At 58.5% G+C, this 13875-nt stretch overlaps 1 protein-coding gene and 1 non-coding gene across 15 annotated transcripts in view; both read right to left on the reverse strand.

Moving 5' to 3' along the window:
- The window catches only part of EP400 (E1A binding protein p400), a 98246-nt gene that overhangs the window by 25584 nt on the left and 58787 nt on the right, over nt 1–13875 (reverse strand). For 13 of the 14 annotated variants that reach the window (XM_064578166.1, XM_064578165.1, XM_064578170.1 and 10 more), the window contains 12 exons: nt 10951–11153; nt 10695–10864; nt 9387–9583; nt 6702–6813; nt 6379–6522; nt 2985–3125; nt 2694–2777; nt 2273–2407; nt 1997–2041; nt 1763–1916; nt 1294–1535; nt 992–1165 (listed from right to left, as the gene is read on the reverse strand). In XM_064578166.1, the coding sequence (XP_064434236.1) occupies nt 992–1165; nt 1294–1535; nt 1763–1916; nt 1997–2041; nt 2273–2407; nt 2694–2777; nt 2985–3125; nt 6379–6522; nt 6702–6813; nt 9387–9583; nt 10695–10864; nt 10951–11153 (1801 nt within the window). The remainder of the gene's footprint in view (nt 1–991; nt 1166–1293; nt 1536–1762; nt 1917–1996; nt 2042–2272; nt 2408–2693; nt 2778–2984; nt 3126–6378; nt 6523–6701; nt 6814–9386; nt 9584–10694; nt 10865–10950; nt 11154–13875) is intronic. The other variant, XM_064578162.1, reaches the window with a different exon arrangement.
- LOC123853340 (small nucleolar RNA SNORA49) lies at nt 9772–9901 on the reverse strand. The gene has a single exon (XR_006793113.1). It is a non-coding gene; the product is annotated as a small nucleolar RNA SNORA49 (small nucleolar RNA).

The raw sequence follows: 13875 nt of genomic DNA on the forward strand, positions 1-13875 counted from the left end.
CTCTCTGGATCAGCTTCTCCCTGAGCTATGACGGAAGACGGAGCTTCAACTTCATGTTTTTAGACATTAGCGTTATGGCTCCTGCTACACGTGCTTCCAACACGCAACAGACCAGACGGAAGATTCCACGGAGCCTCGCTGGTGAAGGCACCACAAGTGGTACCGTGAGGAACACTTGCTTTTTTTGTTCTTAAACAAAAAGCCAATAAATGCTTTAAGACAAACGTTTTTAGGAACACGAAAACAGATGATGACAAAAGCGGTCATTTTCGCATTTGGGCCCCGCGTGTGCGCTTCTGCCGCATCTGCCCTGCGCCGTCTGTCATAGGCAGGGGGCTCCGGGGACCCTTGTCGACGCTAGCAGCCCGCCATGCACGCACCCCTTCTGTGCACAGGACTCGGACATTCTCCGGAGAACAGGCAGATGGGCAAGTGGCGAGAAAGGGAAGCGGTGAGGACAGCAGAGGGACAAACAGAAACAGACCCTCTCAGACGAAGAGGAGCAAGAGGCTCGCGGGTGGAAACCGCGCAGCAGATGCACTTGTCCGCGGGGCTGGCTCTCGCGGGGTCAGGCTGCTGCCACCGCGGGCTTCCTGGGAAAGACACCGAGTACCCAGCCTCTGTGCACTCGGCCTATGCAATGCGCACAGTCAACCGGGACCAGGGTCCAGAGCTGGTCCCAGCACCGTGGCAGCCGACGGGCCTGGTGGGAGCCCAGAACAACGGCACAGGACTTCTCTCCAAATAAGCCAAGGGAGCCAAACAAAGACCCTTTCATTCACCCGACACCGTCTTAAGAAACAAAAGGAAGAAAAATGAAATGAAGGTAGGAACAAGCCCTCAGGTGGCACGGGAGCCTCCAGACGGCACCCGGAATTTTCCAGGCACGTCGGGCAGCATCTCAGGCCTGGGGCCACTCCTTCGCCAGCCTCCACCGGGCCCTGGGGGCTGGAGATCTGCGGTCGCGCGAGTGGAAGGGGTCTGCCCTCACCTTCCCCTCCTCCCTGGGAATGAGCACGTTCTCGTAGCGGCTCCGGCACTGCTTGGAAGAGCGGTAGATGCGGCTGCAGGAGTTGACGACGTCGCTGACGAGGTCCCAGTTGGGCGTGTGGGCCGGGGACATGATGGTGAGGTTCAGAGGCAGTTCCAGGAGCTGCTTCACGGCCTACGGGACCGGGTTTCAGGTACCACGGGTCAACCAGCTGCATCCGCAAGTGCACACACTCTCCCGAGGACTGCGACCACAGGACGTGGACGGGAGGGCACAGGACGTGGACTGTGGGCCGTGCTCACCTGCAGCAGCGCCCAGTCCTCGCTGATGAGCCACTCAGGGTTGTCTGGGCCCGACTCAGCCGTTGGTTTGGCGAAAGTCGGCAAAGGCTTGGCAAACTGTGTTTGCTGCTTTAACAGGATGTTCTTCTTCTGCTCCTTCCCCTCCCGTCGCATTTTCAACATGCCGGGTGTTGCACGGTCAAACAGCGAGCGAGGAGGGACGACCGGCTCCCCGTGACGCTGCTTCTTCTTCCTGCCTGCAACTGGACAGAGAGCCTTTCTCAGCGAGGCTGTCAATGAACGAGGACTCTGCCTTCGCGAGCGAGGAAACGAGGACAAGGAGGACACCCGAGGAGGCCGGTCACCAAGGAGCCTCAGTGGACACACACCTACTCTCCTGCTTTGACGCCAAGCGGACCGTAAGCCTAAAGCTCCCCCCGCCCGTGAGCACAAAGCGAGCGGACCGCAAGCCTGGCCGCAGGGTGCGCACCTGAGGGGTCCGTGCGGTGCCGCCTGCGCTCCTTCCTCACGTACACGGGAGGCAGCTTGGACTCTGGGATGGGCGTGGTTTCGTACGTGAGACACAGGACCGGGTCCACGTAGATGTCGTTGTCATCCTGGGGGGGCGTGGGCGGTGTCCAGAGCTGCGTGGAGAAGGGAGAGCCGTGAGCTGTGCACCTCAGGGAGGGCAGCCACCCCGACACTCAGGCAGACGGGCACTCACCGGCATGACTTCCATCTGCCCGTCGGCACCTTCACACACGTACTCCTGCAGGGGAGGGGCAGCGTTTCAGTGCGGCATGACCTCAGATGCACCAGCTATCTACCTGTGTGCTTAGTAGGTCTTCAAAGTACCTACGACACCATTTAACCACATTCAGGGAGAAGCCCAAGTGTGACCAGAAATGTGCAACCAAGGGTCAAGCATCACACGATGGCTGTCAGACCTGGAGAAGAGCTTCGTCCCGTGGAAACGCACGGGATGCTGGGCCCCGCATACCGCATTGTAGGCGTCCTCCCGCGTGTAGGTGAGAAGCTGCTCCTGCTCCCGTTCCTGCAGCGCCTGCGTCTCCCTCTCCCGCAGGGCCCTGGCGTTCCGGGCCTCCCACTCCCTCACGGCAGTCAGTACGGCATCCTGGCGGCAAGGCCACGGAGAGGGGCCCTGAGACTCGGCCGCAGCAGGCCCCACCCGCCGCGACCCAGCCTGCCCCTGGCTCGCGCTGTCACGAGCCGTCCCAGCTACGGGTCCACGTGCCCTGGACCCCTGCCCGCCCCCAACACATAACCCTCCATCAAGCGCCGAACTGCTCCACTTTCAATCTGCTTCTACACTGGTGGGTTTGGTTTTTATGCCTCTAACTCCACGCAAGTCACATTTACTTCAGGCCAAATTTGACTCTGAAAGCTGAGCCCGCCCTTACCTCGCTGTTCCCCTCTTTCTCGGGGCCAGTAGGCGTGTGGAACAATTCCAGGTAATTCAGAGCATATTTCTCAATGGGTGTAAGCTGTTTCAGAAATCATTGTTTGAACAGGGTTAACAGCAAGTTAACGAAAGTTAAGGTCCTCGTATGACCCCCGCCAACACTTGAATCAAGAAAGTGATCGTTCTTACTCAGCAACCAAGCAAAATTTCACAGAAGGAATAAATGTTTAAAGCATCAAGGTGTATGGAAAAAAACGAAGCTGAAGCACAGAACCGAAAGCTCCCACACCTGTTCCATAAAGTCCGCTAACTCCTCCAGCTGCGTCGGCTCTTCGCTCCACCTCGGGCTGTCAGAGCCGGACGACCCCAGCACGGCTTCCCCCTCGGGTTTCTGGGCGTCCTCCTCCAGGTACTCGATGCTCTTGAGGGCCTAAGAGATTACATATTCATATTACTTTCACATATTTTTAAATTACGGGGTTTTGAGAAGGAGCTGCCCTACGTAGCACCAGCGAGACCCACGTCACTCGACGCGCAGCCCCCAGCGGTAACGCGCTCTCGTTCACGCCCTGCTTGGCCCGGACAAGGAAGCACCGGGGGGGGGGGGGGGGGGGGGGCGGTGCAGAGAATGAGTGTGAGCAGCTCATGGCCACGCTGGACAGCAAGCCCGGGGAAAGAGCCACGTGCTGCCATCCCACGAAGCTCCCAACCCCGAGGACAGAGCAGGACGGGGCACCTCGTTCAACCTCAAACCAACACGCGTCGCAGCCACGGCTCTGACGGATGAGAACGAGTCTCACGGTGCACGAGACACAGGCCGCTGTCCGCGGCATTAACAGGAGACAAACGACCCCACGCCACGGCTGCCAAAGCCGAGCCCGCAGACGACAGGCGTTGTGTGACAGTCGGCACCACCGCGGATCAAGAAACACCAGTGGAAGGAAGGAGGCGCCTTCCCACAGCCCGGGGCTCAGGCCTGACAGGCGCGGGTGGGTGTGGAGCGCACACTCACGCATCGGGCACAACTCCACCGTCTCCGGTTACCAGGTGTCGATTACGAGCTGCACAACCTCTTTTCTTGGCGACCTGGCAAAATCGGCAATCTTAAAATGTAACCCGACCTCACGCTACACACAGACTGCATGTCTAAGTACAAAGGTTCACCACTGAAGCACCCGGAGGAAAAGAAGCGAGGACGTCCTGACGACCCGGGGCCAGGAGAACGTCTCTCAGCAACCTTCAGAATCCAGAGCCCCTGCTCCCTGAAAGCATTCCAAAAGGCAGACTGCAGAACACAGGAAGGTATCCTACACATATCCGTCCAGAACACAGAAAGAACGCCAACAAACCGCTGAGGCAAAGCAACAGCTCGGTTAACCAAACAAGGGGAAAAGACGTGAGCACACACTTCTGCTACAAACGTGCAGAGACACAAATTCATGGGCCGACAGCAAAGGCAAATCCAACCAGAGACACGGGGACGTCCGCCAACACACTGCTGGGAACGACACCCCACGTCTCAAGTCCTATGCGGCTGAGAGAGGATGGAGAGGCTTGGCCAGCTTGGAAAATGGCCTGGCAGCCCCGGTGGGTCACACGCACGCTCCCTGATGACCCCAGGGCCCCACCCTAAGGTGCACTACCCAAAAGTTAGCAGAGACGCATTGGTGCGTCTGCCAAGAGACACACAGAAGATATTCACAGACACACGGCTCAAACACAGATGGTGGGCCAGAGGAGGAAAACGATGACCCAAGGAGCGGAGGCTCAGCCAGAAGCCAGACCCGCACGGGCAGCCCCATGCTGGTGGTCAGGAGGCAGAAGAGCAGCCCTGGCGGACGGGAGTGGTGAGGGGGCAGGCGGTTTCTGGGGGCTTTCCCTGGGGCGCCCTCTCTAGCTGATTCTCTGTGACGCGGGTGCTTCTCAGGAGGTTCTTGTGCTTCAGCGAAACTTTCACCAGAAGCCATTTTCATGCACGAATCCTCTCAAGAGCATCACCCCTGCTGGAGACGTCCCCGGCGCCCCGGACGTCGGGACGCCATCCTGGTACCGCTGCTCCGTGCGTGGCGGCTCTGCCCACGCCCGCCACGGCCCTCTGCTCCGGCCCCCACATTCCAGACGGCACAGAGCCAGAGGGCCGTTTTTAAGAACGCGGCCAGGCCCCACCGCCCTTACCCCCCATCCCCTGCTGACCCCTGCCGCCCCTCCCGGGACATCGTGCGCTGTGTGCGGGGGCCTTCAGCACTGCTCGCCACCGCAGCAAGGACAGCCCGTGTTCTACTCGTCCACTGGCCTCCAGTCTCTCCTCTTACTAGAGCGTAGGCTTCACAGTGGGGGCGACGGGGCCACACTGCGTGTTTTAGTCAACACTAGGTCCCTCCTGCCTAGAACATGCCCGACACACGGCAGGACATTCAACAAACACACGTGGACAGCAGCTGTGTGTTGAGCTGGTGGTACGCACGTGTCCCCAAGACAACCGCACGCAGAACACCACGTTCCGCAAGAACACATCCTCCTGCCACCCTCTCTCTCCCAGGACACGTGCGAGACTTTCAGTGGAGAGATCATCATTTCTGGGAGACAACGGACTTTTTCTTTTTAACCTCGCACACATAACACCTATTTTTAAAAGAACAGGGTTGATCTATCTGTCCCTCCGGATGCAGAGGGAGTCACAAGGTGTCTGTGTGTGGGGTCATCGTACACGGGAAACTCCAGGAGGAACCGCATCAAGTGGTCATCGCTAAGCAGAGAGGGAGGGTCTGGTGAGGGACACTTGCTTTCCATGATAAATTCTCAAAGGCTTTACCTCACACATTTATTACTTCTCAACCAAATGAGAACTTTCAAATCAGCCAAGGCTGCGGCAAGTCCTCCTCACCAAGGGCGCGGGGACGGGGACGGGGGTGGAGAGGCGCCACAGGGGACCTAGTGCAGCCTCCTACCACGGGCAAGGGCGCGGGAAGAAGCCCAGGACACTGGGGTCCCTACAAGGCCAAGAGCCCGGAAACCGACACCCAGGAAGGAGGGGGAAGCCGCCGCCCTGAGGCAGGCCAAGGGGCAGGCGGAGTCCTGGGGGGAGCCGTAGCCAGGCTACTCCACGAGGCAGGGCAGGAGGGCACGTGGCCCCAAGAGCGGCTCTACGGTGCGTCTACACGGCAGCGCTACCCGAAAGCGGAACTGCACGAGCCACGTAATCTAGCACCTCTAGCTCCCACGCTGAACGTGTAAGAGGCAGTATTTTATTTAACCAGATCGTTCACGTCCTCCTCTGCACTGTCCTCAGACGCGGGTGTGCACCTGCACTCGCACACAGGGCGCCTCTCAGACAGGAGCCGAGACAGCAGGCTGCGGGGCCGGGCCGGGCCGGGCAGACAGGACAGGCGAGGCGCTCCACGCCACCAGCCGCTCGCTACGGCTCAGGGGAGGCAGTGTAGCTCGGGAAGAGCCGGTAGGACAGGGATGGCCGCTGCGCTGGGCAGCAGGTGCCTGAGGCCCTCAGACTCTCCACTCTGCTTACCTGCTTTTCCAGACGAAAATGCCCATAAGAGAAAGAAAGTGGGCAGGCAGGGTGTGCCAGGGCTGGGCGAGGGGGGCCTGCAGAGCGGGCAGGGTGCTCAGGGCCCACAGCAGGTGCGGCAAATCCTCTGTGACCTCCAGGGCAGGCGATCTGTCCTCACCTCAATGAAAGGTCTTGCAATTTTGGGTGCGATGATTTCTGTAGCAGAAGGCTCCTGAGAGAGGACCACGAATTCCTCTGCCTTCACTGGGAAGCCGGCGTCGTCGGTGGGAGAACATACCTCAAACAGCTCCTGGATGGTCCGCTGCACACAAAACGCACATTAGTGTTCAGCTGAAAACGGGCCAGCGCCTGACCTGAGCATCAGACTGCATCCCAGGGAAACCGCCGAGCAACTCCTCATCCGCACGCGCCAGCCCCCCCCCCCCCCCCGCCCCCGTCACCACGCAGCAACCAGGAGGACTGCAGGCCTCCGGCGGGTACCTGCGTCAGGAAGGCCATGGAGTAGTCATTGCCCTGAGCGGCCACTTCCCGGATCAAGTCTTTGGTTCCGTTTTTCAACAGCTTCTCTTCGATGGAGTTCCCGCTCACAAGCCTACAAAACACAGACATGCACACGGTAACGAACGGGCACCTGGAAGCACGCCACCACGGGCAGTCGGGGTGCGGGGGGCCTGGCGGCACGGTTCCAGCGGCTGCTCGATGCCCAGGTACGGCTGCACCCCAAGCACGGGCGTTCTCTGGCTCCCGCTGTGCCGGGTGAACAAGCTAGTGACGCCACGGGCCGGGCTCCCTGGAGGGAAATGCCGGGGACAAAGGGCACGCACCATCTCCAGTTCAGCAGACCCTGACAACCTGATGTCAAAACAGTGCAACCACCCCACGGCCCCGGTCGGGGGTAGGCGCTCCCTCGGCCCGTCTGGGCGCGTAACGAAGGCCATCACACACGCAGCTCCCTCCTCTCCGCCTCCGCGCCTGGGCGTCCCACCAAACGTGGGGGCAGCTGGACTGGCCCGTTCGGACGCTCGGGTGCCTCCCCCCTTTCTCAAAGAAGGGCTCATTTACCTTTCTTCTCAACTTCTAAGAGCTATCTAACCCTCTGTCTGTTGTGAGAATTGCTAATAATTGCCCCAAACTATTATTTGTGCGTTAGCTTTGTTTATGGAATTTTCTTGCAAAACCAAAACTTAAGTTCTCATTTTACTGCAGTCAGGTATGTCTGCCTTTCCTTCCCTCCAAGCTTTTCTGTTTGGCTAAGGTAATGCCTTCAAGCCACAGGTACCATCTCCTCAATACTACGCTGAGACCGCTGCTTTGTTTCCACACCTGCGTGCCCAACCCTGGGGGCCGGGGTTCGGGCCGTAAAGCGGGCACAGCACTCCGACCCCAGCTCTTCCTCACGGTCCACGGTGTCAGCAACAAGCATTAAACGACCTGCACCCTGCTGGCTCACGCTCGCGCTGTTCACTGCTCGCCCCCGACGACGAGCCTTCCCCCACGCCTCTCCGCTGCAACCCTGTCAGCATGTCTGTTGGCCGTTATCAGCTACCCTTCACTCCAAATACACTTTTTTTTTTTAAAGATTTGATTTATTTATTTGGCAGAGAGAGACACAGTGAGAGAAGGAACACAAGCAGGGGGAGTGGGAGAGGGAGAAGCAGGCTTCCCACCGAGCAGGGAGCCCGATGAGGGGCTCGATCCCAGGACCCTGGGATCACGACCTGAGCTGAAGGCAGATGTTTAACCGACTGAGCCACCCAGGCGCCCCTGGATAAAGTGGTTTTTAAAGGGTATTTGGAGGGGCGCCTGGGTGGCTCAGTTGGTTAAGCATCTGCCTTCGGCTCAGGTCATGATTGCAGGGTCCTGGGATCAAGCCCCACGTCGGGCTCCCTGCTTCTCCCTCTGTTCCTCCTCCCACTCGTGCATGTATGTGTGTGCACTCTGTCTCCCTCTCAAATAAATAAAATCTTTGAAAATAAGCAAGAATAAAACCCACTTTATCCACTCACGGGTACACATGCACGCACGTACACAAACCCCCATGACAGCTTTCCTGAAAACTCTTCCGCATGTTAACATCGCTTCAGGGGGAGGACACTTAACGCACCAGGTCTTCCTGTCCCAGAACACAGCTCAGTCTCCAACTCACATCTTACCACGTTTTGCACAATTTGATTCTCGTTTCCTACACGTCCTGCACCTTCACTGCCAAGACTGTTCCTGAGTTGTGGATTATGGTTACTAAGAGTAAAATAGTTTTCCCATTTTTGGCGAGTAACCGCTAAAGGGTCAACGATTTCAGTAACTGCTGAAAGCATCACTCAGGAAAACACTGCTCACACAACATACACGGTGCACAGACTGAAGTTTACCAGCACGGAGACAAACTGGCGATGTGCCGCTGGGAGAAGAGGGCATTAACGAGACTGTCGCGTGAGCCACTGAACAATCAGAAGGACGCGTGGGAAGACATACAGCAAACGTTACCAACTTCTGTCTCTGAGGAATACTTCTCCCCGAACCTCAGAGACACAGTAACACAGCTACTTAAATTCAGCCTCGATGGAAGGAGCAAGTGGTCACCTACACAGGTGGGGGCCTCGCCCACGGTGCCCGCCGCACACACGCCAGCACGCACGGGGGGCAGGGCCGTCGGGTGCTGGCACATATCGGAGACCCGCTGTTATCACACCACCATGCCAGATGCTTCAGCAAGTTCAGAAATACCCGGGAGAGGCTCCTCCGCTTTCCCCGGTTATGTGCGGGGCCAGCGGTCCTCTGTGTCCAGAGGCAGCGCCCACAGATTTGAGGTCTTTCAGTCGTTATTTTACTGACAGACAACTCACGCCAGAGAGCAACTGAAACACTGAAATACAAGCCGCCCTTCTGAGGGTCCGGTGCCGCAGAAGAAGTACGACAGACACGTGTCGAGTGCACAGCAAGCTGGGTCTAAGCAACGTAATTCGATCAGTTTCAAGCAAACTAATTATAAACTGAGCAAATGTCGGGCCTAAAGAAAGAACAGAGAGAGCAGCAAGCAGTCTGCCTCAGAAAAAACAAACGACGCAGCAGAAACTTCTGGAACAAGCTGCAGCGTGCACTTGAGCTCCAGCAGCACCTCCCGTCCCCACGCCTCCACGGACCCCGTGTCGCGCCCGCCACCCTCACCTGTAGATGTGGACGTCCTTGCGCCTCCCGATCCGCTCGCACCACTCCTGGGCCTTGGCGTCCATCACGGGGTTCAGGTCGTTGTCGTAGAACACGACCGCGTCGGCCTCCACCAGGCTCACTCCTGTGGCGCGGCTGTGCGTCGACAGAATCGCGCAGAAAATCCTCCGGTCTCTGTTGAAACTCCTCATCAGCTCCTAAGACGAAGCAAAGCTCTCGGGTTGGCCCCCCTGGTCGAAGCGGGCACAGCTGGGGCATATTCTGACGCCTACCAGCCAGGAGCACACGTCTGGCCGTCTCTCGCTCACTGATCACAGACGCCCCCCACTCTGCACTCGCCAGGCCTCGCTGACGAGAGGAAGACGTCAGCTCCCACCGGACGTGGACTGTCAGCTCAACCCGTAGGCCCCAGGAGAACACAGAGTCTTCCTGGGGAGGGACGTGTGCTCGGTCCTGTACCCTCAGGCAATGCCGGGGCCTTCACAGCAAAAGGCCCGGGAGTAAGGCTGAGGGAGCAGGGAACAGGCCCGAGAGAGGCTCTCAGCCTCCTGGGAGCGCTGCTCTCTGCGGCGATCTCAGCACCAAACCCGACTGTCCCGGGGAGTCCGCGTGTGATCCGCTGCATCACTGCCCAGGAAGCCCGTCCGCCAGCCCCACGCTGCACCTCCTTCCGGGCCCTCTCGGTGCGCGCGTGGGCTCGCACGGGCCAGCAGCCTGCTTCCGGCGGGCCGTCTGCTTGTGCCGCCACATCCCGTCCTGAGCGCGCTCACGGGCACCGTGCAGTCCAGCCCACGGCCGCTCAGGACGGCGCCGCCCAGCAGCACGGCGCCCGCACGACCCAGCGACCCAGCGTGCGGCTCCAGGGGGAGCGGTGGAGCCCCGCACCGTCCGCCTGGCTCCGAGAAGGCTGTGCGGCTTTGCCCCGGCCGGGAGGGCGTGAGATCACCCATCTCGCGCTGCTGACCCAAGCGACACACCTTGGCCAACCTGACAAGTGACGGGGGGCACGCCACGTGCCCTGCGTTTCTCGCAGCGTGCCTCGTGGGGGCTGCGCCCACGCTCTCACCCCCTGGCCGCGCCTGCAGCGCCCCGACCGGCCCCCCCACGGCCGCAGGTCGCCCCGTCACAGGACGCACGAGCTGCAGACCTGTTCGTGCCCAAGGACGTGGAGCGGCCGCTCCCCTCGTTCGGAAGGGCCGAACACGGCCCAGCGCTCACACGGCTCTGAGAAGCCAGGGCAGAGAGAGCAGATGCACGCGAACAACACCGCACCGTCCACGGGACCAGGGCAAACCCCCTCTTCCTTACCTGCCGTTGCTCGCTATTGGCGTTTTCATCGATCCTGATGTAGGTGAGGTAATGGAAGTTCAAGAACATTTCTAAAATGTCCAGCATGAGAACCATCTGTGACAAGATCAGCACTCGACGCCCCTCAGACTTCAGCTTCTGAAGTAAGATGGCCAAAGCTTCGAGCTTCCCTACGGGGGAACAACATCGGGTCTCTCAAAACCCAGGGCCAGGCAGGCCCACCTCCAGGCCAGCGCGGACGGGAACCCCGCCGTACCTGAGTCAAACTGCACCAATCTGAGCTCAGGAAACCGGAGGGAGCGCAGGGCCGTCATCCGCCGCAGCTGCTGCGCGTAGGGAGCCGTGTGCTCTCTCAGGCAGTGCCGCAGGGTCCTCAGCCTGCGGCTGTAGAGGGACGGCGGCCTCGCCACCCACAAGGACGGGGGCGCAGCCACCACCGGGGGGATCACACAGACCACCCTGGGAAGCAGAAAGCTCCATGTCACACGCGCCGCCCACGCATCTGCACCAGCAGCCCGTCTCAGGAACGACAGCTCAAGAAGGAAGCGGGCAGAACCTTCCAACGGCGAGCGGTCAGAAAAGCCGGGTGCCTGATTACAGCCACCACCGGGGTGGCATGGCTGCTGGCCCACACCACCCGTCACAGCAACCGCGGGAGGGGGTCCCGCCAGTCCTGGCCAACGACCACCACCCAGACGGAAACAACCAGCGCAGGGTGCCCCGAGGCTGCAGGGAAGGGCACAGAGACGGCGCGTCCCCCACGCTACTCGAGTGCTCTGATGGGAATCGGGGGTGCAGGTGCTGTGTCTCCAGGATGGCCTGGGGGGAAAATACGAACCCCAGAGCTGGTACAGCCACGTGCCACCAGCAGGGAAGCCAGACTTAGCAGGAAGGGCCCTGCTGAGAGCAGCACAAGGACGACTCGGACGGGCCATTACAGCACATGACACACGCCCTCCAGACCTCTGGACGCCACCCACGCCAGGACAGCCTCGCTCTGGAGGTCAGCTCAAGCTGCCTTTCCCTGACTTGCTCCCCACCACATGCAAACAACAAGGCCATCTAGCCCCAAAACGTGGGTGGACAAAATCAAAGCACTAAGTAAATGGAGAGCAAGTCCACGTTCACTGATGTGAAGAGTCTACACGGCCAACATGTCCGTTCTCCCTGACCTGACCTAAACATTTGGTGTAATCCTAATCCAAACCTCAGCCAATTACTCCGTAGATTACCAACACGCTGAACCTAAGGCTAACATGGAAAAGCCACAGGCCAGAACGAGAACCCACACAGTACTGAACGAGAACAAAGCTGGAGGAGGGACACTGCCCAGCACTGAGTCTCGCTGCAAAGGCCCAGGGATCATCGAGACAACGCGGTGCTGGTGAGGGAACAGGCCAGCAGACAGGACGGAGGCCCGGAGACAGGGACAGTCACGTCAGCTCTCCCCACAGAGCAGAGACGATCTCTCAACAAACGGTGCTGGGGCAAGTGGACACCCACACGCAAACACGCGAACGTGAAAGACTCAGCCAGACATCCCGGCTTCCTAACGGCGCTACACAAGAAACCCCAAATAACCACCAACCAACATAAATTTGATCAAGCCTCTGAATCCAGCAATTTACAGACAACACAGGGGACAAAGGAACATGTCAGATTATACCTTGAGCAACCGATTCAGCAAATCCAGATTCTGGGAAATTCTACAGGGAAAACCACCAGGTTTCCTCAACAAATAAATTGCAAGAGGAAAAAAAAAGGCGAGCTAGAAGCACAACCTACAGATTAGGAGCTACACGACATGTACCAGCAACTGCTACGTATTCACTTCATGTGATTTTGACGTGAACCACAGAAACGTTCAAGAGACGACCAAAACTGTGCGTGCGGGACAGACACTTAACGGTATTAAAAACTGTTCTTTTTTTAGGTGTGATAATGGTACACTGACTGTGTTCCTTTCAGAGCACAACGAAATCTGATACAGGAACTCGTGTTTGTCCGGAACTTGTTGCAAACAGTCTGTGCTTCGGGGCAGTCAACAGGTGAAACAAGACCGTGAGTGCTGAAGGTGCTCTGGGTGCCCTGGGGCTCACTGCATCATTCTGCCTGTGTACATCTGAAGATTTTCTGAAATACGAGATTCTTTAAATGGGGGAAAAATGAATCTAGACATAGACCTAGTCCCTTCACAAACATCAGCTCAGACTGGACCGTAGATCTAAAGTGAAATGCAGACAAGGGAGCCCTGGAAGAGGACGCAGGGCGAGCCCGGGTGACCAGGGCCCGGAGAGAGGGACAGTCAAAGATGACTTTCCAGGCCCAACCCCGATGGCACGGCCCGTGGGAGGACGGAGAGCTGGACTTCACCAAACCTAAACACTTCGCCGTGTGAAAGCCAATGACACGAGAAGACAAGCCACAGATGAGGAGAAAGTGTGAAAGACACCTCTGACAAAGGACTGCCATCCAAAACACACAAAGAACTCTTAAAACACAACGATGAGAAAACCCATTTAAAAAATGGGCCAAAGACCCTAGCGGACACCTCTCCAAAGAAGAGACGCACGTGGCAAAAGCTACGGAAACAGGCTCCGCGTGGTACGTCCTCAGGGAAATGCAGATTACAACAGCCACGGGACACCACTGCACATGCGTCAGAACGGCCAGAACCCACAGCACGGACCGCAGAGACGTGACGAGGACGAGGGGCCACAGGGGCTCTCGCTCACTGCTGCTGGGAACGCAGAGGGGCACAGCCGCTCGGCTGGTCTGCTTGACCTTCTCTTACAAAGCGAAACACACTTGCACCAGATGATCTGACAATCACGCTTCTGGCTTTTATTCAAATGAACTGAAATTTACGTTCACACGAACACCTACACGTGGACGTTTACAGCAGCTTCATCCGTGACTGCCGAAACTTGGAAGGAACCAAGATGTTCTCCAGTACGTGATGGACAGACTGGCCCATCCAGACAGGGAAGCACTACTGGGAGCTAAAAAGAAATGGCTGTCACGCCACAGAGAGCTGTGCAGGAACCTTCACCGCCCTCGCTAAGAGAAGGAAGCCCATCCGAAGAGTCCGCAGCCTATATGGCTCTGGAAAAGGCACCGCTACGGGGATGCGAAGAGGTGGCTGGTTACCAGGGTTCCGTGGGGAGGGGCGACCTGGCGG

The sequence above is a fragment of the Mirounga angustirostris genome, unplaced genomic scaffold, assembly GCF_029215605.1.
Source record: "Mirounga angustirostris isolate CCGP_5_RB_7025 unplaced genomic scaffold, mMirAng1.0.hap1 SCAF_14, whole genome shotgun sequence".
NCBI lineage: Eukaryota > Metazoa > Chordata > Mammalia > Carnivora > Phocidae > Mirounga > Mirounga angustirostris.